Source organism: Schistocerca nitens, chromosome 4, assembly GCF_023898315.1.
Source record: "Schistocerca nitens isolate TAMUIC-IGC-003100 chromosome 4, iqSchNite1.1, whole genome shotgun sequence".
In the NCBI taxonomy this organism is placed as follows: domain Eukaryota; kingdom Metazoa; phylum Arthropoda; class Insecta; order Orthoptera; family Acrididae; genus Schistocerca; species Schistocerca nitens.
Window position 1 is genome coordinate 359,285,622 of NC_064617.1, and position 27,803 is coordinate 359,313,424.

Sequence of the window (27,803 nt, forward strand, 5' to 3'; positions counted from 1 at the left end):
AGATAAGTCGTAAGGTTAGTATTGCCTCACGTGTTCCAACATTTCTACGGAATCCAAACTGATCTTCCCCGAGGTCCGCTTCTACCAGTTTTTCCATTCGTCTGTAAAGAATTCGCGTTAGTATTTTGCAGCTGTGACTTATTAAACTGGTAGTTCGGTAATTTTCACATCTGTCAACACCTGCTTTCTTTGGTATTGGAATTATTATATTCTTCTTGAAGTCTGTGGGTATTTCGCCTGTCTCATACATCTTGCTCACCAGATGGTAGAGTTTTGTCATGACTGGCTCTCCCAAGGCGATCAGTAGTTCTAATGGAATGTTGTCTACTCCCGGGGCCTTGTTTCGACTCAGGTCTTTCAGTGCTCTGTCAAACTCTTCCCGCAGTATCGTATCTCCCATTTCATCTTCATCTACATCCTCTTCCATTTCCATAATATTGTTCTCAAGTATATCGCCCTTGTATAAACCCTCTATATACTCCTTCCACCTTTCTGCCTTCCCTTCTTTGCTTAGAACTGGGTTGCCATCTGAGCTCTTGATATTCATACAAGTGGTTCTCTTCTTTCCAAAGGTCTCTTTAATTTTCCTGTAGGCAGTATCTATCTTACCCCTAGTGAGACATGCCTCTACATCCTTACATTTGTCCTCTAGCCATCCCTGCTTAGCCATTTTGCACTTTCTGTCGATCTCATTTTTGAGACGTTTGTATTCCCTTTTGCCTGCTTCATTTACTGCATTTTTATATTTTCTCCTTTCATCAATTAAATTCAATATTTCTTCTGTTACCCAAGGATTTCTACTAGCCCTCGTCTTTTTACCTACTTGATCCTCTGCTGCCTTCACTACTTCATCCCTCAGAGCTACCCATTCTTCTTCTACTGTATTTATTTCCCCCATTCCTGTCAATTGTTCCCTTATGCTCTCCCTGAAACTCTCTACAACCTCTGGTTCTTTCAGTTTATCCAGGTCCCATCTCCTTAATTTCCCACCTTTTTGCAGTTTCTTTAGTTTCAATCTGCAGTTCATAACCAATAGATTGTGGTCAGAATCCACATCTGCCCCTGGAAATGTCTTACAATTTAAAACCTGGTTCCTAAATCTCTGTCTTACCATTATATAATCTATCTGATACCTATTAGTATCTCCAGGATTCTTCCAGGTATACAACCTTCTTTTATGATTTTTGAACCAAGTGTTAGCTATGATTAAGTTATGCTCTGTGCAAAATTCTACAAGGCGGCTTCCTCTTTCATTTATTCCCCCCCAATCCATATTCACCTACTATGTTTCCTTCTCTCCCTTTTCCCACTGACGAATTCCAGTCACCCATGACTATTAAATTTTCGTCTCCCTTCACTTCCTGAATAATTTCTTTTATCTCGTCATACATTTCATCAATTTCTTCATCATCTGCAGAGCTAGTTGGCATATAAACTTGTACTACTGTAGTAGGCATGGGCTTTGTGTCTATCTTGGCCACAATAATGCGTTCACTATGCTGTTTGTAGTAGCTAACCTGCAATCCTATTTTTTTATTCATTATTAAACCTACTCCTGCATTACCCCTATTTGATTTTGTATTTATAACCCTGTAATCACCTGACCAAAAGTCTTGTTCCTCCTGCCACCGAACTTCACTAATTCCAACTATATCTAACTTTAACCTATCCATTTCCTTTTTAAATTTTCTAAACTACCTGCCCGATTAAGGGATCTGACATTCCACGCACCAATCCGTAGAATGCCAGTTTTCTTTCTCCTGATAACGACGTCCTCTTGAGTAGTCCCCGCCCGGAGATCCGAATGGGGGACTATTTTACCTCCGGAATATTTTACCCAAGAATACGCCATCATCATTTAATCATACAGGAAAGCTGCATGTCCTCGGGAAAAATTACGGCTGTAGTTTCCCCTTGCTTTCAGCCGTTCGCAGTACCAGCACAGCAAGGCCGTTTTGGTTAATGTTACAAGGCCAGATCAGTCAATCATCCAGACTGTTGCCCCTGCAACTACTGAAAAGGCTGCTGCCCCTCTTCAGGAACCACATGTTTGTCTGGCCTCTCAACAGATACCCCTCCGTTGTGGTAGCACCTACGGTACGGCCATCTGTATCGCTGAGGCACGCAAGCCTCCCCACCAACGGCAAGGTCCTTGGTTCATGGGGGAAGACTTACATGATATCATATATGAATACCAGAATATATGGTACTTACATGATATCATATATGAATACCAGTAGCTTAATGCTACACTCTAACTCCTGTTTTGAATGATGACTTCTGAACAATGCATAAATATGGTTTGTAACTGGCCAATGGGTGCCAATATTTATTGTAATCAGATGACTTATGAATAATGTTCTGTAATACTCCATACATAGTACAGAAATGTTTAGTAACTAGGCAATGAGTGCCAACAATTACACAAATCGGTTGATAGACTAGTGTAATTCTCAATGATGACTAGCATAAGACTTATTGTCCTTCACCTTCTGACCTAATTACCAGAAATTACTGCAATATCCGTTTATCCTGTCCATCCTCATGATCATGCAGCACTATATTTGGATTTTGCACTAATTCTACGTTGGTGTACTTTACAAGAATGTGGTGTTGACACATCATGCTGTCCACCACCTTGAACGATGGAGATGTTATTATGTCCACACTGTTTGGTGTACCTAATGTACTACCAAAATGATAACACTGAATATTAATACGACATTTCAGTGTCTTGGCTACACTGATTCATACTTCAGGAAAGAGAACTTCAGATTGTCTCACTTGGTGTTGTGCTTCTGTAGAAAGATATGGACTTTCAGTGCAGCTACGTGCAACCTACTGTGCTACAACCATGATTCAATCCTTCATATATATATATATATATATATATATATATATATATATATATATATATATATATATATATATATATATACAGTGTGTGTGCACTTGATGTCATTTGTTAATGTGTTTTGTACTCATTGCGTATACATTTTGTCATTGCTTGATATGTTCTGTACTCAGTGCATGTGCACTCTATTTCATGTTCTGCACTTATATATATGTCTATACTCTGTGACTGTAAACTTAGTTAATTAAGTAGGTTTTAGAAAAATTTGTTGCTCATGGGAAGTCCAATTGACTCACCACAGTTGCCAAATTTCTGCCCCCCCCAGTGGAGGGTTATGTAAGAGGTCCGAGCAGATGTAATTTCGAAGTACTGCTCATGCGCTGCCTGGGATATGCAAGGTCTCTGACCAGAGAGCAATGTTGACTGCAGTAGGAACTGTGTAGCTGTAGCAGTATGTTGTTGCTAGTCAGGAGTCTGCTCTGGTCTGGTCTGGTGTATCGTGTTGGCTGGCCCAGTCACGGTGCAGCGATGCCGGAGCCTGAGTATTATTGTATAAGGTAAAAAGCAGCCTCGCGCATATGTTGTAATGTTATCTCAAGTCCCATGTAAATGTTTTAAAAATCTCGTAATAATAATCTTTCTCATAAAAAGTAACTTTTAACAACCATTCATTTCAATTTAAAGAATTTACTAATTTCTCCCATCCATGATCATCCCGATTATTGCAATAGAAAAATCAGTTGCTTTCTTTCATAAATGACAGATGGGTCAGCCAGCATTGCACAGAGCTGTGCCGGAAATATTAATTGCAAGAGCAGATATATCCGGCGACTTCATTGAGGTAAGAATTTTTCCTTTTTTATTCAGAATGATCTTTCAGGGCCATGACGCAGCACTGCTGTCGTCCAAAATTTACCAGGTTAAATTCACAGTGAATTATTGAAAAGTCATAAGTGAGCGACAATTTAATTGAGAGGTTAGCTACATTGTTTTATTACCAGGTTACTGAATTTATTTTTTTATTGAGGTTACGCTAAATGTGAATGAATTTTGAGCTTAGATTAAATCAGAAAGAATTTTGTGTGGAGGTTAATGTGAAAAGAATTTTGTAGGGAGGTTATAAATGTAAATGTATTTTGTGGTGAGGTTACACTGTGAAAGAATTTTGTTTTGAGGTTACACTAAAATAGAATCATACTCATGTTATTTATTTTTAATTTTGTTGGGAGGTTACAACTTCTTGCCCTCGAACTGTTCACTGTTTCTATATTGCTTTTTTTTCTCACGTTTCAGTACACCTTTTTTCTGTTTTCATGCTTGACCTGTATTCAGTTTCTGACAGGATGTCCATTGGACCCTCTTGCAACTAAATATGAGAGAGTTGCGACGGGGAGTTGACCTTGTAGGTAAGTTTTTCATATCTTCAGTTGAAGCCATTTTTGGTCTACCTGTAAAATATATCAGAAAATGCTCGCCATTACAGTCAGAAACTGTTTTATCTTTGCCACCCTGTTTCCTTTATTACAGTTTAGCACATCGTTGTAATCATACAATCAGTAATGAAATACGTTTGACGTTTAAAGTGGGCTGTATTATTATCGTCCAAAACGATTTTGCCGTTTACAGTTGACAATGATGGGGCTCTTTCTTAAACCAGAGAAAATTTTTTTTATCATGTTGTACTTAAATAATCAATGGACACTAAAAAACTGAAAGTTTCTCAGAGAGCAATGTGGCTATACGTGTTGAGGAGTACTAATAGGAGACAAGAAGCCAAAAAAATGGGTCAGAAAACGAACTTGAGTGAAAAACATAGCTAACGAAAGCATTAATTCGTACCAAAGGAAAGATGCCGATGGTAACTGGGGATGTAGTAGCGCTTCATGTGATTTATGTACGAACTGATGTCACAAACCAACAGAAGTAGTGCAGCCTGAGGTCTAGGTTAGGTTGGAATGTGACAGTTTGCTCGCTGACTCGCAGAGCGCACATTTAACATGAACGTTTCAATATCTTTCTGGGGTATTTTCAGAATGTTACAGTTTTCAGGTTCGTTGTTAGGTAGGAACCTAAGTGCTTATGGAATACTCCAGCACATCTCCATTCTACTGACCCGTATTTTCATGTAGTCGACATCATGGTAACATTCATCGAACGCTTTTTCATCTGTTTCATCGTGGTTCCGCCATCGTGCCTAATCAGTCAACATCATCCATTGCCATCTGATTTTCCGTATTTCGCTTATGTGTACTAAAATATTATTTTCAAAACACTGCGTGGAATTTTTTAAAAATTTATGTGAGTAGATGTCCTCCTTACCCACATTTCAGTAACACACGATCGATTTTAATGTATACTAGTCTCTTTCAATTGGCTCTGGATTTATTTGTAAGTTTTACCGGATGACGTAATTGTAACTGTAATAAAACACAGATAGGTAAGACCTATAGCCAAGTGAATGGGTGGTTGATGAATCAAGGAAGTTGTTTGCTGGGTATGAAGAGAAAATAATACGAAAGTATGTAAAAAGAGCCAAAGAAACTGGTACACCGGTCTAATAGCGCTTAGGGTCCACCGAGAGCACGTAGTAGTGCCGCAACACGACGTGGCATGGGCTCGACTAATGTCTGAAGTACTGCTGGGGGAACTGACACCTTGGATCCTTCAGGGGTGTCCATAAATCCAATAGAGTACGAGGGATGGAGATCTCTTCTGAAAAGCATGTTGCGAGGCACGCCAGATATGCTCAATAATGTTCATGTCTGGGGAGTTTGGTGGCCAGCGGAACTGTTTAAAGTCAGAAGAGTGTTCCTGGAGCAAATCTGTAGCAATTTTGGACATGTGAGGTGTCGCATTGTCATGCTAAAATTGCCCCGGTATGTCGGAATGCATAATGGACATGAATGGATGCAGGTGATCAGACAGGATGCTTATGTACATTCATGTGTCAGGGTCGTAGCTAGATGAATCAGGAATTCCATTATCATTCCAACTGCACACGACGCACGCCATTGCAGAGCCTACAACAGCTTGATCGGTCCCCTGCTAACAAATAGGGTCCACGGGTTCATGAGGTTGTCTCCATTCCCGTACGCATCCATCCGCTCGATACTATTTTAAACGAGACTCGTCCGACCAGGCAACACGTTTCCAGTCATCAACAGTGCAATATCTGTATTGACGGGCCCAGGCGAGGTATAAAGCTTTGTGTTGCGCAGTCATCAAGGGTACACGAGAGGGCCTCCGGCTCCGAAAGCCCATATCGATGATGTTTCACTGAATGGTTCGCACGCTGAGACTTGTTACGTTGCGCAGCATTGAAATCTGTAGCAATTTGCGTAAGGGTTGCACTTTTGTCACGTTGAGCGATTCTCTTTAGTCGTCGTTGGTCCCGTTCTCGGAAGATCTTTTTCCAGTCGCAGCGAGCTCGGAGATTTAATGTTTTACCTAATTCATCGCTACCTCGGAGATACTGTGTCCCATCGCTCGTGCGCCGACTATAACACCAAGTTGAAACTCACTTAAATCTTGATAACCTGCCATTGTAGCAGCAGTAACCGATGTAACAACTGTACCAGACACTTGTAATATATAGACGTTGCCGACTGCAGCGCCGTAATCTGCCTGCTTATATATCTCAGTATTTGAATAGGCCTGTCTGTACAATTTTCTTTGGCGCTTCAGTGTAACATGGATACAGCAGCGTTCATATAACGTCTATGTAACACGTCGCAAAAAATGTATGCTTGTAAATCAATCAACAATCCCACAAGTCGAGGTGCTCATAAACAATAGCGGGACACATATCAAATAGGGTCATAACGTTAAAACGCATACAGGAGAACAATGTACAATAGAAGTACTCATTGAACAACAACCCACTGACAAAACACATTATTTCATGCACCAAGATCTAATTTATTCTAATGGTTTGTCGACACGCATACGAAACTACAAAAAAGCTGTACCAACGATTAGCAAAGATAGTACCGACCGATTTTAACGTACTACATGTTTCTGTCGATAATGTATGCCTCACACATTGCATGTAATAAACATAGCCCTTGTTCACAAGGTAGGGATCGGGAATAATTACGTGCTCCATTGCTACACATTATTTGACGACCAGCACCTGTATGGAATATTATTTCAAATTATTCACTTATTACAGGCTGCAATGTGTATAGATGTATTACGCAGTTGTGACATATAAAATGGGTCAGGCTGGGAAGCGAACACAGGTAGCCAAAATGATTAAGGTGACTGCTCGCTGGTTGATTGATGGGTCCGACTCCCAATCTGGCACATATTTTTATGTCACAATTGTGTTTTACATCTATACATATTGCAGCTGATTCATGAAATTTGCAGTCAGCAAATAATTTGGAATAATATCTCATACAGCTGCTGATCAGCAAATCATATATAAATTTCATAAGCCGAGACGGGGCATACGACAGTGAAAATAGTCTCGATTCTTTGTGATGCTATCATTCTCACTAAGTGGAAATCAAGTAATGTTGCGAGCTTAAAGGGAAACGTACATAAGACGATATAAGGATACGGACTGTGACGTATGGAGGTTTGTGTCAGCCAGGAAAAGTCCACGCATAGCCAAATAGGTTAAAGAGACTGCTCGCTGTAAGTAGGAAATTCGGGCTCAATTCCTGGTCCAACACAAATTTTCATATGTCAGAACGCCTATACACTTTGCAGCTGATATCATGAAATTCATATTCAGCAAATAATTTGGAATAATAGTTCATCGTACTGTATTTCAGAATGTAAGCATGTGATTATCCCACACTTTATTGTATTGTATTTCTGAAACGAACATGTGCTTATTCATGTTCAATACACCAAGAAAAATGAACTGTGTTTAATGCATGCAATCTGTCAGGTATAAATTATCGATAAAAACCTATAGATCATAGTGTAATATAGTGTACCTTAATGGTAGAATTATGCCACTTCCGTTTAGACCAGAGACTATTATACCATACTGGACTTACATTTGACTCGATGCGGCAGATGCCATACTGATTTTTGAGTATTTAGCTGTTTTGTTTTATACCTTGCAGTATGCCGTTTTGAAGCAATGGTACACGGAAGATTTATCATAAACAAGTCACACTTGCAATAAATTTTCAGTTAATGACGCATTAACGATATAAGCTTCAAGAGGTACTATGATAGCTGACACAAAACTGAAAATCACATGGTTTTGGTATTAAATAGTTAATGATGAATCAAGGATATAAGCTTCAAGGGGGGACTATGATAGCTGACACAAAAATGAAAATCACATGTCTTTGGCGTTGCGTAGTGGGTAAGGACATAGATTATAGAGTCGAACGAATTAGGTTTGCGACCTGCTATAAGCTTTTTTTTGTCTTAGCGTTTTTAACACATTCTAGGACATTCTGATGAAAGTAATACAAGTATCTTCTACAATATTCGATGTTATTTACATTTCCATCTGGCTGGTCCCGGCAGAGGTTCGAGTCCTCCCTCAGGCATGGATGTGTGTGTTTGTGCGTAGGATAATTTAGGGTAAGTAGTGTGTAAGCTTAGGGACTGATGACCTTAGCAGTTAAGTCCTGTAAGATTTCACACACATTTTAACATTTTACATTTCCATCTCATTAAAAACAAAGGATGAAATGTACACTCCTGGGAATTGAAATAAGAACACCGTGAATTCATTGTCCCAGGAAGGGGAAACTTTATTGACACATTCCTGGGGTCAGATACATCACATGATCACACTGACAGAACCACAGGCACATAGACACAGGCAACAGAGCATGCACAATGTCGGCACTAGTACAGTGTATATCCACCTTTCGCAGCAATGCAGGCTGCTATTCTCCCATGGAGACGATCGTAGAGATGCTGGATGTAGTCCTGTGGAACGGCTTGCCATGCCATTTCCACCTGGCGCCTCAGTTGGGCCAGCGTTCGTGCCGGACGTGCAGACCGCGTGAGACGACGCTTCATCCAGTCCCAAACATGCTCAATGGGGGACAGATCCGGAGATCTTGCTGGCCAGGGTAGTTGACTTACACCTTCTAGAGCACGTTGGGTGGCACGGGATACATGCGGACGTGCATTGTCCTGTTGGAACAGCACGTTCCCTTGCCGGTCTAGGAATGGTAGAACGATGGGTTCGATGACGGTTTGGATGTACCGTGCACAATTCAGTGTCCCCTCGACGATCACCAGTGGTGTACGGCCAGTGTAGGAGATCGCTCCCCACACCATGATGCCGGGTGTTGGTCCTGTGTGCCTCGGTCGTATGCAGTCCTGATTGTGGCGTTCACCTGCACGGCGCCAAACACGCATACGACCATCATTGGCACCAAGGCAGAAGCGAATCTCATCGCTGAAGACGACACGTCTCCATTCGTCCCTCCATTCACGCCTGTCGCGACACCACTGGTTCAAAATGGTTCAAATGGCTCTGAGCACTATGGGACTCAACATCTTAGGTCATAAGTCCCCTAGAACTTAGAACTACTTAAACCTAACTAACCTAAGGACATCACACACACCCATGCCCGAGGCAGGATTCGAACCTGCGACCGTAGCAGTCCCGCGGTTCCGGACTGCAGCGCCAGAACCGCTAGACCACAGCGGCCGGCGACACCACTGGAGGCGGGCTGTACGATGTTGGGGCGTGAGCGGAAGACGGCCTAACGGTGTGCGGGACCGTAGCCCAGCTTCATGGAGACCGTTGCGAATGGTCCTCGCCGATACCCCAGGAGCAACAGTGTCCCTAATTTGATGGGAAGTGGCGGTGCGGTCCCCTACGGCACTGCGTAGGATCCTACGGTCTTGGCGTGCATCCGTGCGTCGCTGCGGTCCGGTTCCAGGTCGACGGGCACGTGCACCTTCCGCCGACCACTGGCGACAACATCGATGTACTGTGGAGACCTCACGCCCCACGTGTTGAGCAATTCGGCGGTACGTCCACCCGGCCTCCCGCATGCCCACTATACGCCCTCGCTCAAAGTCCGTCAACTGCACATACGGTTCACGTCCACGCTGTCGCGGCATGCTACCAGTGTTAAAGACTGCGACGGAGCTCCGTATGCCACGGCAAACTGGCTGACACTGACGGCGGCGGTGCACAAATGATGCGCAGCTAGCGCCTTTCGACGGCCAACACCGCGGTTCCTGGTGTGTCCGCTGTGCCGTGCGTGTGATCATTGCTTGTACAGCCCTCTCGCAGTGTCCGGAGCAAGTATGGTGGGTCTGACACACCGGTGTCAATGTGTTCTTTTTTCCATTTCCGGGAGTGTAGTTCTGCCACTAACGAGTTGTGTGTATTATAGTCTTCGATAGTATCTTTGATAGGTGTTGGGACAGCTGTTTCGTACTTCAGTCTGGATGTGGACCATCGGCGTCAAATTTGATATTGGTGCATGAAATTATGTGGATACTCGGTGGGTTGCTTTTTAATGCTTACTTAAGTTGTACCGAAAGTGTTTCTCCCACAAGTATTTTCACATTATTTCCCTATTTGATAAAGGTCATGTTAGTGTTCGTATGGAATCTCCTATGTGGGCTGATGGATTGATTTGCATGACACATATGTTTTCCAACGTTTTACGCAGAGATTATCTGAATGTACGTTCTAGGCTGTAGCCATCTTAAACTGATAATAGTTTTTATATATGTTATATGATGTATTCTACCTCTTATTTTAATATTTGTAGATTGCTTGATAATGACTAAACAGTCAAATTGATTAGTATCAAAAGAGAAAAGAACTGACGATTGTAGATTATTTCTTAAAGGACGTCGTAGTAGATATATAAATGTTTTGTAGAAATGTGGGATTTAAATCTGAATATGTCTTTCAAATTGTTTCGTGCGAAAGCATTTGGAATCCGATTTGTTGGCTATATCAGTACATTTCGAATTCTGCAAAGCAACCATACTAAAACATTAACTACAATATATTTAATAAACTTAATATATACGGTTTACACGAGATAGTTGTAACATCAGAGACCAGTGAAACATAATTACATTTTCACCTTTACACTCGCTATGAATGGTATCAGTGGAGTACTTACGTGGTGGCATGACGTAGATTACGATGTTCGAATGGGTCGTACTCCGTGTCGTCGGCGCCGGACTTTGACACGAGTGTTGTTGTGGAGACGGCTACCATGGTGAAGGACGCATGATTCTTGTCGTACTTTTGCCTGTCGGACAAAGCGCATAGTTTATCATAAAAAGTATACGAGACAGTCGTATGTGAGGCAACTAGTTTAAATTCGTGAGTCGGTTAAGTTCAGAGAAGGACGTTCGATGAACGACGGATCTCGTTTTCATATGGGCTTCATAAATAAAACCAAATCAAACAAGATGTAACAACTGCTAATTTATGCAGTTTTCATTAAAGGATTTGAAACTGTGCTGTCATACGCCTTCGCCAGCACACCCGTCGACACTAGGTAACATTGTATAGCGTCTACTAGGCGCGCCTATGACTGTATAGGCCTACTAGGCGCGCCTATGACAAGAGAAGACCAAGACAAGCCCCCAGATAAGCGCCGATAAAGCACCATGGGCAGCATGCATGCAGGCCGCCGTCGCCGACCGAGCTGTCTCAACCTCAGTACCGCACTACGTCGCATCGGGACTCAGTGCGCATTGTACCTCGTACGTCGCACTGCGCTCTAGCCTTCCACAGTGATAGTCGTCACCTCGCGCCTTAGCTAGCTGTGAGGGAACGATAGTCATTGTATATAGTAGTGATGTGCACACGGACAAGATTCAAGAATTAGTACATGTTATTTGATTGCTGTTAATGCATCATACTACCTTCTCCTCATCCAGCCGGCCGTGGTGGCCGAGCGGTTCTAGGCGCTTCAGTTCGTAACCGCGATGCTGCAACAGTCTCATGTTCGAATCCTGCCTCGGGCATGGATGTGTGTAAAGTCCTTAGTTTAGTTGGGTTTAAGTAGTTCTAAGTCTAGTGGACTGATGACCGCAGGTGTTAAGTCCCATAGTGCTCAGAGACATTTGAACCATTTGAACCTCTCCTCATCCAGCCAGGAACCACAAAACATTACAAGAGGGCACAGCCACAACAGGAACAATATTTATTTAATTGACGGTAATCATTGATGATGCTGTTGTAGAACTTCCTCAGAACTTTTTCATAACATTGTAACTTCATAAAACTTCATGGGCTGTCGTCTCATTGAGAGCTTTCAAATTTAGGCCGATCCCGAAATTTTTTGGATATGAAATAGCCTTACATGGCGATGATATCAAAGCGAGGATGCAACGTGATGTGGAACCGCTTTTATGATGAGACGTTTAAAGTCCATATGGCGAAATAGGAGGTCTGAAGGTTGTAGTGGGCTTGGCGCGACTGCTCCGAGCGTCCCCCACAACCAATCACGTAACGCGATTTTCTATACTTCATGGGAATATCTCGAGTTATCGCAACTCTATAGTCGACTGTTGTTTCTGGTCTTCATTAAAATGTCGCCCAACTTCGTGCAGTGAAAGTTTTGTAATACTGTACAGTAGCGAAACTAGCCACAGCAACAATGCTATCGCACGGATGAAAAAAAAAAGTAAGGATAAGAACTCGACACACCAAACTTTAAAACTGCACACCACGATGTCATTTTGAGGTCATGAAATAGACGTTGTGTGTAGTTGCAACCCATATTTTATTTCACTATGTATTGGCGTTTGGTACACATCTAATATTTAAAAAACGTTGTGTGAGACAGAGCACGTAACAGGTGATAACAGACCATAAGAACACTTCATGCCAACGGGCAACAAGTAGAAAAAAAAAAAACCGACGCACAACGAAGGAATTATCTGGATGACACGGAAAGTGGTAGATGTGATGTACATGTAAGGACATACAAATGAATACAACTTCAGAAAAATTGGGTGATTTATTAAAGAGGAACTGCTTCACAAATTGAGAAAATCAGTAACGAAGACAAAAAGAAGTAACTCTCGCTGTGAGCGGGAGGGCATTATCTTGTTGAAATGTAAGACCAAGATGGTTTGCCATGGAGGGCAAGAAAACCAGTCGTAGAATATCGTTCACATACTGCTGTGCTGTAAGGGTGCCGCAGATGACAACCAAAGAAGTTCGCCATGAAAGGAAGTGGCACCCCAGACCACCTGGGTGTTCGGCTGTATGGCGGGCAACAGTTAGGTTGGTATCCCACCGCTGTCTGGGGCGTCTCCAGACACGCCCTCGGCTTTGAACCTTATTGGCTGAAGCAGAACTGTCTTCAGTGATGAGTCCTACTTCGAAATGAGCCCCGATGATCAGCAAAGACATGTCTGGAGACGCCCTAGACAGTGGTGGAATACGAACCTGACTGTCACCCCCATATGGTCCAACAACCAGGAGTGATGGCCTGGGGTGCCATTTCTTTTCGTAGTAGGACCCCTATGTCTGTCATCCGCGTCACCCTTACTGCACTGCGGTACGTCGACAACATTCAACAGCCCGTTTTCTTGCCATCCTGGGCTTGCATTTCAGTAAGAAAATGTTCCCCCCGCACACGGCGAAAGTTTCTACTGCTAGTCTTCGTGCTTCCAGTTACTACCTCGGCCATCAAGACAGCCAGATCTCTCCCCAGTCGAGAACGTTTTGAGCATTATGGGCAGGGCCCTGCAACCAGTCCGCGATTTTGACGATCTGACGCGCCAACTGCACAGAATTTGGCACGACATATCTCAGGAGGACATCCAGCAACTCCATCAACCAATGCCAAGCTGAATAACTTCTTGCATAAGGGTCACAAGTAAACCAACGCATTATTGACTTGCTCAACTTATGAAGCTCTTTCTCTTGAATAACTCAACCATTCTGTTTTTTTTTAATTGTAATCATTTGTTTGTTTGAACATATGCATCACTTCTACCGATTTACGTCTCATTCGGACAATTCCTTTATAGTGCGTGTTTTCTTTCTTTCTTTCTTTCTTTTTTTTTGTCTTAGGGTGTGTTATTAAGTTTACAATGTACAGTATCTGATCAAAAGTATCTAGACACGTGTATGTAATAGAGGACTGAGCAATTGATCTCAGCCGGCCGCGGTGGTCGTGCGGTTCTAGGTGCTGCAATCCGGAACCGCGTGACTGCTACGGTCGCAGGTTCGAACTCTGCATCGGGCATGGATGTGTGTGATGTCCTTAGGTTAGTTAGGTTTAAGTAGTTCTAAGTTCTAGGGGACTGATGACCTAAAATGTTGAGTCCCACAGTGCTCGGAGCCATTTGAACCATTTTTAGAATTGATCTCAAGGGAGGCGGGCTCGATATTAAAAAAGGAGACGAGTGAATATTGCATTTTTAGCAGAGTATCAGTAACTGCAGAATGGTTGGTCAGGAGAGCTCAATGACATTGGCTGAGAGCTAGTCATTGGACACAGCTATGTAAGAAATCCTTTAGGGCTATTTGAACCCTTCTGCAGTTGCCGAAGTAGACGGTTAGTAATGTGACTGTTAAGTGGAAACTCGGAGGAACAACCACTGCCAAACCAAGAGCAGGCTGTCCGCCGAGAATTGAGGAGGATGGTTGTAAAAATTCGCATGAAATGAGCGGAAGGAATCACATGAGTTCCAAAGTGCTACCAGCAGTCCAGTTAGCACATCACTGTGCGTAGAGAGTTAAAAATAAGTGCTACCAGAAGTCCAGTTAGCACATCACTGTGCGTAGAGAGTTAAAAAGAAGTGCTACCAGCAGTCCAGTTAGCACATCACTGTGCGTAGAGAGTTAAAAATAATGGGGTAGAATGGTCGAGCAGCTCATCATAAGCCACACATTTCTGTAGTCAACGATACTTGACGCTTGAGGTCGTGTAAAGAGCGACGCCACTGGAGAGTGAATGTCTAGAAACGCGTGATTTGGAGGGATGAATCACGCTATTTCCTGTGGTAATCCGATGAAAGTGTTTGGAATTATGGAATACCTGAAGGACGCTACCTTCCGTCACGTGCAATGCCAACTGTGAAGTACATAGGAGGTGGTGTTATGGTATGGGGTAGCATGTGGTCTCCTTACTGCGCTTAATAAAACGCTAACTGCGCAAGGATATGAACACATTTTACAGCACTAACATTTCTGGAATGGAGTAGTCTTCCTAGAATCCCAATTTGAATCCAGTGCAACATTTTTGAGATGAGTTAGAACGTCGCATTCGCTCCAGACCCCAGCGTGCAACATCAGTACGTCGACCATTGAGGAAGAGTGTGTTGCCACTCCTCCACAGACATTCAGACGCGTCAGCAGAGTTCAAGATTCCATAAAGGTAAAGGTTGGAACACACCATATTAATGTCCCTTAATAGTGAACTGGGCACTGCAGATCAGACAGTGTGTGCATTAATTTCTTCTGAAGTGACACTGCTACATTATTTTCTGCTTATGCGACGGCACTGACGACTGACAGACAAACCACGGTATGATACAGAAGCCCTCTGTGGGACTGAATACTCAGTCGTAAGTGTGCGATACTGTCTCTTAAAATTTTCAAAACATCAGAAGTTTGGGAAAATAATAACGAGAGCAAAGGATCAACTTCTACCCATGGAAATGAATTACTGGACACAAGGAAACAAATGGCTCTAAGCCCTGTGGGACTTAACATCTGAGGTCATCAGTCCCCTAGACTTAGAACTACTTAAACCTAACTAACCTAAGGACATCACACACATCCATGCCCGAGGCAGAATTCGAATCTGCGACCGTAGCAGCAGTGCGATTCCGGACTGAAGCGCCTAGAACCATCGGCCACAGCGGCCGGTCGAGACAAGGATTAGACAACATCAGAAATGAAGAAATCAGAAGAATGATGGATGTGGAACGGAACATTATGTAAGATACTAAAGGAAGGGATTACTGTGATATGACAGATTAGAATGAATGGGTGGTAACAGGTGGCCACAGTTGATATGGAAGGAAAAAAGGTAAACAAGTTCGACTGCCTAAAGGATTTGTGACAAATATCTAAGAAGCTATCGTCTCTAGAAGTCTTCTTGAGACGAATTGGGAAGACTGTAAGTTATGGAAGTTTGGAAGCGATAAACGGTATCTGCTGTAAACAACTCGCAAATGTGTATCGATATTTATCAAAGTGCGGTGAACAGTGTGCTGCGAAAGCCTTGAGTTTAAGCCAGCATCGTACTCTGTCGTCAGACATGCCACAGATCGCTGCCTATCCTACTTTACAGAGCGGACAATCCTCTGGCTGCCGGTTCTGTGAGGAGGAGTGGACATCCCACAACTTGTCGTCTTCTCCAGCTTTCACGATCTTTCAATCATTCTCGATAGATGTTTTTGCTAGTCGCACGTTAACTACTGACCAGCTTCACCGTATCCCATATGTACGTTCCGAGGCACCGGACCATACTAATCCGGTTGTTGTTTGAGTCGCTTATGTCAGTGGATTTTCCCATTCATAGCCTGTACCGTCACTAGGATGATGCCCCATTTTTCTTTTCTCTCCTTCTCTGTTTCCCTTACCACGTCAACTGCCTTCAGCACCATTAGGGACCATTAAATCTCGTGTTCCGCATTACTCGTAATGTTTTGGCTCTTCAGTGTAAGTCCTATTTGAGATGCTGCACTACCACAGATTTGGCAAGAAAGCTCCAATCTGAGAAGCAGGCAACAGATGGAATGGACACGCAGTATGAAGGCCCGACACCTGAACCTTCAGCATTAATCCTCCGATCACACTCTTCTACAGGCGTATGTCGGGCCTGTCTGGTTATCTCTTGAATGCAGAGAAGTGTGATGAAGGCTCTGTAAATTACTGCTGTACAGAATCCCGGCAATTTGTGTGAAACAATGAGAAGGAAACTTGGAGAAATGTTACTTCAGGATACTTCAGGATGAAAATGCCACTCGATAGATGTAGTGTAACAAGCAGCGACACCCCAAGCAGTGCTGGCTGCCGGACAGTTGTGAGCAGTGCTGCCAACATTGTGTCATCACTGTCGCAAGCAGCAGCATCACCGTTGCTGAGATCTGGACGATCTGGATGAGGTCTTCGTAGTATGCGTGGTGATAAACTGTTAGCTTGTAATGGCTTCTCTTCCACTTCTGACAGTGAAGATGACAATGTTCAGGTGCGCTGCATAGAATTATTATTTTCAACCATTTGAGGTGCAATTGGAGACAGGATATTTCTTACCTGACCTGCATCCGTAACACGTACCAAATTGTTAAAGCTTTCGTGACCACTTGTTAACAAACTTCCTGTAGGCTTCTGTTTCGGGTTTTTCGGCCGACGTTTGTCTCATGATTTTTCCGATGTTTCCTCAGCACGAGTGGCTGACATTGTCAAAGCTTCAGCCTCCATTGCCACATGTACCTGGTGCGCTAACGTCCAAGGACTTTTCCGTGGTCATTTCCGCTGCGGTTCTCCCCTTGCTACCAACAATGGTCGTTTGCTGCGGCACTCACCTTGTGGATTTTTTCTTTCTTGGTGAAGTGAGTGTGATAGCTCTTCTCTACAGCAAGAACTTCAGTGTCGGCTAATTTTAGTATGTGGTCGGTCTCACACAGCGCATGCTCCGCCACGGCCGATTTCTCCGCCTCCCCCAACCTGCAATGTCGCTTATGTTCTGTCATCTTGGTGTTGATTTCTCGTCCAGTCATTTCAACATAAACTTTTTCGCATGTACATGGTATGCGATATATTCCCGACATTGCGATTGGTTCCTTTTCTCCTTTGCCAATCTGAGACATTCGCTGATGTTTCTCGTCGGATTATAAATAGTCTTTACGCCGTGTTTGCGCAATATACGGTTGACCTGTTCGTCGCGCTGGGACTTTATGGCAGAAAGGTCGTACCCGACATCTCTTTTTCCGATGTGTCACTTCGCCGAGTGATTGACTCTGTACATTTCTTATGTAACTGGTGAAGTACCTGTTGCTTCTCAGAACGCTTTCCAGGTGTTGCAGCTCGCCTCTGAGGTCCTGTGTCTATTTATAGTTTGACACATACCCGTTTTAATGCACGATTTAAGCGGTAGGATGTTCACTTCATAACTGAACCATTGGCTGATTACAGTTTGCTCAAAGGGCGGGTTAGTGTCCTGCCCAACACCACTGAGTGATACATTTCGTTTTTTTAGAAAATCACCAAGCAAGTTACACTGCCCACTTTGACTAACAAAGATTCGTGCAGGAACCCCTACAGAAACATGAAGTATCAGCTCATATCTGGGAAGCAGTTTTTCCATACAATCAGCTGGATCCCAGGGAGAAACCCAACGAAACCACACTGTGTGACATAACCGCATTCTGCAACAAACTTTCAGGCGCTGCTATATCAAATGCGAAGTTTGAGCACACAGTGAGTGTATGGCAGGAGTTCCACATATATAATTTACTGGACTGTGCAGCACTGTATATGGTTAAAGATGTATGCTTATTTTCAGACATTTTCGAACGAGTGTCTGCCTGGAAACATAGGATCTGGATTCTGCTTACTACTACACCGTGCCCGGGCTTTCGTGGGATGAAAAAGACACTTGCCAACATTGAACTTGTGACTGATGTTGACACGTTACTGTTTTTTCGCATGAAGGGGTTCGTGGCGAACTTTACCAATGTGTCCATTGGGACACGAAGGCAACTAACCCCCAAATGTATGAGCACCTCAGTGCATCTGAAGATTTAAGTTGCATGGTGGACTTGGAGCAAACAATTTATATGGGTATGCCATGCAGTACCCTTTGCCTATTGAAGGCTGTCTGATAAGGAAATCGCCAGATTGAGCAAAATATCAAAGATGTGCAGGCAGATTCGGAAGTGGGGTATGTTTTAGAGGAAGACTTAATGTATGGTATTAGTTTGCATGATGTTGACAGTGATTTGCCGCTATTCCCAGTGCGTCAAGTCCCAAGAAACGTTTCCCACCCCGAGCTGTTGAGAACGCTGAAGGGAAAACAAGGTACATACTATATCAGTGTTTCCCAACCTTTCTGAAGCCATTACCCCTGAGCGCAGTAACATATAAGCTAGTTCCCCAAATTCAACGTCCTCAACATTACTGCATGATTAACTTTCAGAATGAAAAAGAATTTTGTTTGAACACTTTTATGTTTATAATGACGAAAGGTAGTTTCTGTAGATGTTTTATTATATAATGAACTAATGGCTCTGCTTATTTCTGACAACCTTTTTTATACAGTGATGAAGCACTTAGCGGAGCATCGCTAGTGCTACCTGTAACTCCTCTTCAGAAAAGAAAGATAACTACCCACGTTGAGGACAGACACTTGTTTCAAAATATGCATCCTCTGTACCACTCTTCTCCCTAGCAGCTCTTGCTTCACCCACGCTTTATATCCCCATTTAAAAGCAACCGAATGCGCACATGATCTGTTTTGAAATGGATGATGACAGTGGTTTTCTTCTAGAAGACGATAGATTAGAAAAGAGAATAATCATTTTGATTAGAAGCAAAGAAAAAGAAAGCTTAAAAAGGTCTTCCATTATTTTATGCATAGAACGTATAATAGCTGCAGCAAGCACTAGGCACAAATCTACAGTGTCCACGTAAACTTAGTAGGCCTGAGTGACGAAACTAACGTTTTTCCTGTTCTTTTTGCCCAGTGCCTAATAAGAGGAAAGACACCTCTGTTTATCTGTTTCATCTTATTAAACAAGCAATTAGTTCCTGAGTGGTGTCCAAAAAAGTAAATGTTGATTTAGAGGCAGCTGCGATATCGGCCACTTGTCAAGTTTTCCCCCGAAGTAAAATAAGTTATTTCCATATGAAGGAGAGTTTGTGGAGGAAATTTTAAGACCTTGGTCTGACTGAGGAGTAGCATTAGAAAGAACATTTAAGACTTCACGTCAGTATCTGCGCAGAGCACATAACAGCAAAAGTGCAGGAAGGAAGTAATGGATTAGTTGAGATTCATGTGCAAACTCCTAATAATGAAAGACGCGCTCAAATTTTTGACTTCTTTGTGGATACCAATGAGGATATCCCCACTGCAGTATGGAATTACTACGGTAAAAGCAACAGTCTCCGAATGCCTTCGAAGGATGTCACAACAAAATAAATAATTTAATTTGAAACTCTCAATCTAGAATCAACAATTTAGGGAATGCTTGAAGAGGAAAACTGCATGTACATGAAACTGGATATGAATCTTGAAGGGAAGAAAATGAAGAAGAAATGCTTGAAGCTGGATGACAGGATAGAGAAGACTGTAAAAAATTATGAAGAGACTGGGAACAGTAGATGTTGCTCGAAAACCAATGCCCACTTTCAAAAACTGGACCAAGATTGTTTCACAAGTGATATACTGTATTAGAAAGCTGTGAAAGCCGGCCGGTGTGGCCGTGTGGTTGTAGGCGCTTCAGTCTGGAACCGCGTGACCGCTACGGTCGCAGGTTCGAATCCTGCCTCGGGCGTGGATGTGTGTGATGTCCTTAAGTTAGTTAGGTTTAAGCAGTTCTAAGTTCTAGGGGATTGATGACCACAGATATTAAGTCCCATAGTGCTCAGAGCCATTTGAACCATTTGAAAGCTGTGAAAGCCACCAAATCCTCACAGATTACTTGGTTAAAATTATTAAGTACATTGACGGAGAAAAACGCAACACCAAAAAGGACTTGGGCGACATAAATGAAAATTATTAGGCGTGTTTCTACAACAGGAAGATGATGTTTATTCAAATGTCGCACAAATCGCATAAAGCGGTATTAGCGCGACTATGAGGATGTAAATCAAGTGTGCTTTAAATACAAGCTGTAACGGTAGTGAGCGTTAGTCACGTTTGAGATTGGAAGTGGTGAGCTGATGTTAGTCAAGAACGCCTTTAAGGCGACAAAGACGCCATTATCAAGACTTGAGTTTGAACGAGGTCGTGTAATAGGGCTATGAGGAGCTGGATCTTCGTTTTACGATACTGCAGAAAGACTTGGCAGGAGTGTGGCCACTGTAAATAATTGCTGGCAGCGGTGGTCATGAGAATGTACGGTTGCAAGAAGACCAGGCTCCAAACGGCCACTTGGAACTGTCGAGAGGGAAGACCACCATGTTCGGCGTATGGCTCTAGGCACCGTACCGCGTCTGCAGGAGCGACTGAGCAGCAGTTGGCATCACAGTGACATAACGAACTGTTACAAGTTGGTTACTTCAAGGACAGCACCGAGCCAGACGTCCTGTAAGGTGAATTCCGCTGTCCCCAAACCACCGGCATTTGCGATTTCAGGAAGTCGAAAGCTCATTGGAGGGCAGGGTGGAGGTTAGTTGTGTTTTCCGATTAAAGCTGTTTCTGCCTCGGTGCCAGTGATGGCCGTGTTTTTCTTTGAAGGAGGCCACTTGAGGGCGGTGCAGCCAACCCGTCTGCAAGCTAGACACAGTGGACGTACAGGTGGAGTTATGGTGTCGTGTGCGAGTTCGTATGACAACAGAAATACCCTCCTGGTTGTCCGACGCACTCAGACTGAAAAACTGTACGTCAGTCTGGTGATTCGATCCGTTGTGCTGCCATTCAAGAACAGCATTCAGATGATTCAAATGGCTCTGAGCACTATGGGACTTAACTTCTGAGGTCATCAGTTCCGTAGAACTTAGAACTATTTAAACATAACTAACCTATGGACATCAAACACATCCATTTCGTAGCGGTCGCGCGGTTACAGACTGTAACGCCTAGAACCGCTCGGCCACTCCGACCGGCGAAGAGCATTCCAGCGGGCGTTTCACAACAGAATAACGCTCGCCCAGATACCGCTGTTGTAACTCAACACGACCTACAGAGTGTCGACATGTTGCTTTAGCCTGCTCGACCACCAGATCTGTCTCCAGCCGAGCACATATGGGACACCATCGGACGACAACTCCAATGTCATCCATAAACAGCACGAACCGTCTCTCTACTAACTGACCACGTGCACCAGACATGGGACTATATCCCACAATTTGATATCCGGCACCTGTACAACACATGCATGCACATTGGTATGCTTGGATTCAACATTCTGGCGGTTATACCGATTACTAATGTACGAGCATTTCACATTTGGAATGGTTTATCTCGCACTTACATTAACCTGTGATCATGCAATGTTAATCATTTAAATATGTTACGTAGACAAATGCATTCATAAAATTTCATTTCTGTACATCAATAATTTTTTTGGTGTTGTGACTTTTTTCTGTCAGTGTATTCTGAAAAAGCGTTATAAGCATTAACTTTAAATTGCATTAATAAATGAAGTGTATTGCAGTTCTAGCATAAAATTGATGAAGCCTGTTTAGACTTAAACAAGCCATCGTAAATAAAGAATTATCATTCTGACAGTCCAAATCCTGTGCAAAGTGTGAAGGAATGCGCATGTAGTAGTTGAAACAATTAGACTTTTTCAAGTCTCAGAACAGAATCACTAAACAGCTTAATGATGAAACTAGCTGGTCGTAGCTGGGTTCATTGGCGCTTAATCTGTAAGCTCTGGGTCTTGACCTAGTGAGGCTGGCGATGGCAAATTCTAATAATGAAATGCTTTTGAATTTTGCAGACATTCTCAGGAGCAGCAAAAAGTTTTATTGTCTGTAAGCCACAGTGGCTAATGACGTTACCTCATCATATACCGCGTCAGTTCAAAGCTGAGCCACTTGAAGTGGAGCTGCTGATCGAAAGATGTCAGAAACATTGTCCCAGTATTCCAACATATCTTAAATATTTTCTGCGTTTGCTCGGTACATAACCTAACCATATGCCGAACACGTTGGTCTTCCCTCTCGGTAGTGCCACGTGACCGTCTGGAGCTCGATCTTCTTGCTAGTGACCACCGTTGCCAGAAATAGTATACAGTGATTACATTCCTGCCAAATCTTTCTGCAGTATTGCAGAAGCAACATCCAGGTTCTCATAGCCCTATCACATGATCTCGTTCAAACTCACTGAGGTGTTGATAATGGCGTCTTTGTTTCCTTAAGGACGTTTTTGACTAACATCAACTCACCAAATCCAATTTCATTGGTAACAACCGCTCGCGGCCGTCGCAGGGTGTATTTAAAGAAGACCTGATTTGCATCCTCATAGTTATGCTAGCAGGGCCTCTCTTTTGCGACTGGCGCGAAATTTGAATAGACATCGTGTTTTAGATGTAGAAACACGGCTACCAACTTTCGTCTGTGTCGCACAACTCCTTCTTGGTGTTAAGATTTTTTATTTCATCAGTGTATTCGCAGAGAATTGAGTACACGGAATAGATGGTGCAATATTATAGAAATAAATCGATTCTGAAGCTTAGGTATGCTTCTTTGAAATGACGTCTATCTTGCGGATACTGCGATGTTAAGAGTAGCTCTACTTGGAATCATGGAACACAGACATAAAATGATGACGTGTTAGAGCATTACATTCGAGATTTTACGTAAGCAGATGGAAAACACATTGACTGCAAGATGCGAATGCCATTCTAATCACATCACATATCTGTCCTGCGATTGTTGAAGTAACCAGTGTCCTAGGAAAGGATTGTTACACACTCTTGTCAGTTCATACATATGCGCTGCTAAAAATTCGCAGTGCCGTCCACAGTCGCTGATATCAAAGTACTAAAAAATTACACTGTTAACTGATTTAACACATTGGAGGAGATTATACTAGCGTTCTGGGCATAATATTTTTTTAGGACTCTACGTCACCATTAAACAAGTTCGTAAAGAACGTTGTTTCACATCGTTGTTTCTATAAACACTTTGTAAACAAAAGTTCATTCAAATACAAGCAAACTATACGCCGAAGCTGAACTATCTCTTCAGTTTTATGTAATCTGATTTTCGTTTGATCCCTAATTTGTATTGGACTATGGTTTTGCCTTCAGTGTCAGTACGAACTATCAACACTGAGGTGACAAAAGTCACGGTATAGCGATATACACATGTACAGATGGCTGTATTATCGCGTACCCAAGGTATAAAAGGGGAGCGCATTCTGTTATTGTACTCAGGTGATTCATGTGAAAAGATGTGTGGCATGAGTATGCCGCACGACGGAAATTGAACGACTTCGAATGCGGAATGGTAGTTTGAGCTAGACGCAAGGCACATTCCATTTCTGAAATCGTTAGGGAATTCAATGTCCCGAGATCCACAGTGTCAAGCGTGTGCCGTGAATACCGAATTTCAGGCTTTATCTCTCACAACGGACAACGCAGTGGCCGAAGACTTTCGCTTAACGACAGAGAGCAGCGCCGTTTGCCTAGAGCTGTCAGTGTTAACAGACAAGCAATACTGCGAAATAACTGCAGAAATCAAGGTTAACGTACGACTTACGTATCCATTAGGACACTGCGGCGAAATCTGGCGCTAATGTGCTATGGCAGCAAACGAGCGACGCGAGTGCCTTTGCTAACAGCAAGACAAAATGGTTCAAATGGCTCTAAGTACTATGGGACTTAACATCTGAGGTCATAAGTCCCCTATACTTAGAACTACTCAAACCTGACTAACCTAGGGACATCACACACATCCATGCCCGAGGCAGGATTCGAACCTGCTACCGTAGCAGCGGCGTCGCGAGCATGACATCACCTGCAGCGCCTCTCCTGGGCTCGTGACCATATCGACTGGACCTATACCGTGGCCTGATGGGTCTCGATTTCAGTTGGTAAAAGCTGATGGTAGAGTTCGAGTGTGGCGCAGACCGCATGAAGCCATGGACCCAAGTTGTCAACGAGGCACTGTGCAAGCTGGTGGTGGTTACATAATAGTGTAGGCTGTGAAACTTCCTGGCAGATTAAAACTGTGTGCCCGACCGAGACTCGAACTCGGGACCTTTGCCTTTCGCGGGCAAGTGCTCTACCATCTGAGCTACCGAAGCACAACTCACGCCCGGCCCTCACAGCTTTACTTCTGCCAGTATCTCGTCTCCTACCTTCCAAACTTTACAGAAGCTCTCCTGCGAACCTTGCAGAACTAGCACTCCTGAAAGAAAGGATATTGCGGAGACATGGCTTAGCCACAGCCTGGGGGATGTTTCCAGAACGAGATTTTCACTCTGCAGCGGAGTGTGCGCTGATATGAAACTTCCTGGCAGATTAATACTGTGTGCCCGACCGAGACTCGAACTCGGGACCTTTGCCTTTCGCGGGCAAGTGCTCTACCATCTGAGCTACCGAAGCACGACTCACGCCCGGCCCTCACAGCTTTACTTCTGCCAGTATCTCGTCTCCTACCTTCCAAACTTTACAGAAGCTCTCCTGCGAACCTTGCAGAAGTAGCACTCCTGAAAGAAAGGATATTGCGGAGACATGGCTTAGCCACAGCCTGGGGGATGTTTCCAGAATGTGATTTTCACTCTGCAGCGGAGTGTGCGCTGATATGAAACTTCCTGGCAGATTAATACTGTGTGCCCGACCGAGACTCGAACTCGGGACCTTTGCCTTTCGCGGGCAAGTGCTCTACCATCTGAGCTACCGAAGAACGACTCACGCCCGGCCCTCACAGCTTTACTTCTGCCAGTATCTCGTCTCCTACCTTCCAAACTTTACAGAAGCTCTCCTGCGAACCTTGCACACAGTTTTAATCTGCCAGGAAGTTTCATATCAGCGCACACTCCGCTGCAGAGTGAAAATCTCATTCTGGAGTGTAGGCTGTGTTTCCGTGGAATGGACTGGATGAAAAAAGTCAGTTTGTGCAGAAAAACCAAGAGGCGGCATGCCTCAACATTTCTGCGGGAGACTTCCAACGACTTGTGGAGTCCGCGCCACGTCAATTTTCTGCTCTTCACCGGGCGAAAGGAGGTCTGATACGGTGTAAGGAGGTATCCCATGAGTTTTGTTATAATTTAATGGCATAAAAATTTAGTAGGGCGTTTGTAGGACTCCTAGGGTGACTTTCATGGACTGCTGAGTACAAGAAGCTAAGGTAACACTCGGCAGACGATGTTCTTTCTGAATTACTTGGTGTAAGTAGCTACAAAATTGTCAGTTCATTTTTTTTTAGTTGGAAAAGAAAAGATACTTTACTCGTTAAGGTTCTGATCGGCCAGTTCCGCCTCTGTGATGCTTTTCTTAGCGTCGTGCTCGGCAGTTATTGCTCGCATGCTGTCCATCTGCAAATAGAGGAGAAACACAAGAATTTCACTGCCGCAGTTTGATGAAACGTCAGTAAGACAGCAGCACTGTTGACTCCACAGAATCAGTACAAGAACAATCATTTCCTCTCTGAAGGTTTACTGTGTAATTTATGCTATACAGATTTGTTATTGTGACGAACGTGAAAAGTTACAAATATTTTTGTCAGATTTCTAAGAACATAAAATACTACAGAAGCTGAGGGAAAGACGAATAAACGCTATTTATAAACTTATTACTCTTATGTATTGTGACAGCAGTAACATTTGCTGCAGCTCTTCCTTACCCTGAATCGGTCAGTACTGTTGCACTTACTGCCAAATGTGGCAGTTCTGTAGTCCGCCCCTACTCTTACATGGTGGTCCGGAAGGAATGATTTTTTTTGTACAAACAAGCATGTTTCCAAAACAAGCAGATCGTCACACACATATATTTAGATCTAGCAGGAATTAATAAACTATTCTCACGGAAATTGCGGTTGGTAGTGATCGAACAAAGGAGTGAGGATAGCAGAATTTCATTTAGTTCCTCTACTTTAGTTACCTCTGGTGCTTTTATAATTATGATGAAATAGTACAAAATCCAGGAAACTGAATACATGAGTACTGACTTTGGTCGTTTATATCTCCTGCAGCAAAGTCATGTCTCTTTTCTTGTCGATAATGTAGTTAAAAGCCTTATTGTTCGGGCCTCATACTACACTGTAGCGCTGTATTGACCACTTCCAGAGATTCTTACATAAAATAGTCTAAGGTGTCCTTCGGGAAACGCATTCAGAACTCCTGGATCAACAAGCAATGAATACTACACGGAAAGAGGGAGGTGGTGAATTTGGCTCCTATTTTAATGGGAAGAATCGACGGGTCCCCAAGTCGTTCTACATCCTCATTTCCTCCCACTTATAACCGATGTTCATACAGTCTGTCGGATAATATTCACGACTTCCCCACCACCTAGAAGAAGAATTATTAGGCAGGATATTATAATTCTCTCTAGAACCATAAAATGATTTACCTAGAACCCAAATGAGGAAGTATTGTGAGCACCAAGGCGCTGTGGTGTTATTGACGTATCCTCACAAAATCTGGAGAATTCGGCCGGTTACTCTCTTCCTATAGACTACCTGCACTCGCCAGAACACGTGCTGGCTGCCGGAGAAGCGACAAACGTAATTGTAATTTAAAATCAAGCGCGTTGGGACCTTCCCAAGACCGTTAGCGAAGGAAACCTTACGCATAATACCTACAGCGCCGAACTCCATCCGCACGTCACGGAAACGTTGTAGCACGCATGCATACGTCTGCATTATATGGCTAGTGGAAGAAAACGTTGGTCCGCACTTTTGCAATATCTACCTCCAAACATCACTCAACTAGGCTTGTTTATCCGTGTATCTCGACTATACACCTGTTGATCTCAGCCTGCAAATGTTAAATTTCTCTCGCTCTCACTACATCAACGACTATACCCTTCTAGGCACGTTAAGGTACATTATGTGATCAAAAGTATCTGGACACCTCCAAAAACATATTAGGTGCATTGTGCTGCTACCTACTGCCAGGTATTCCACATCTGCGACCTCAGTAGTCACTAGACACGATGAGAGAGAGTCCGTCCCCGGTAGCTGAGTAGTCAGCGTGACAGAATGACAATCCTAAGGGCCCTGGTTCGATTCCCGGCTGAGTCTGAGATTTTCTCCGCTCAGGGACTCGCTGTTGTGTTGTCCTAATCATTGTCATTTCGTCCCCATCGACGCGCAAGTCGCTGAAGTGGCGTCAAATCGAATGACTTGCACCCGGCGAACGGTCTACCAGACGGGAGGCCCTCGTCA

At 43.4% G+C, this 27,803-nt stretch overlaps 1 protein-coding gene across 2 annotated transcripts in view; it reads right to left on the reverse strand.

The window, feature by feature from the left end:
- LOC126251741 (proton-coupled amino acid transporter-like protein CG1139) overlaps positions 1–27,803 on the reverse strand; it is a 139,949-nt gene that overhangs the window by 108,283 nt on the left and 3,863 nt on the right. For both annotated transcript variants that reach the window (XM_049952351.1, XM_049952350.1), the window contains exons 2-3: positions 25,865–25,950; positions 10,939–11,070 (exon numbers count right to left, since the gene is read on the reverse strand). In XM_049952351.1, the coding sequence (XP_049808308.1) occupies positions 10,939–11,070; positions 25,865–25,950 (218 nt within the window). The remainder of the gene's footprint in view (positions 1–10,938; positions 11,071–25,864; positions 25,951–27,803) is intronic.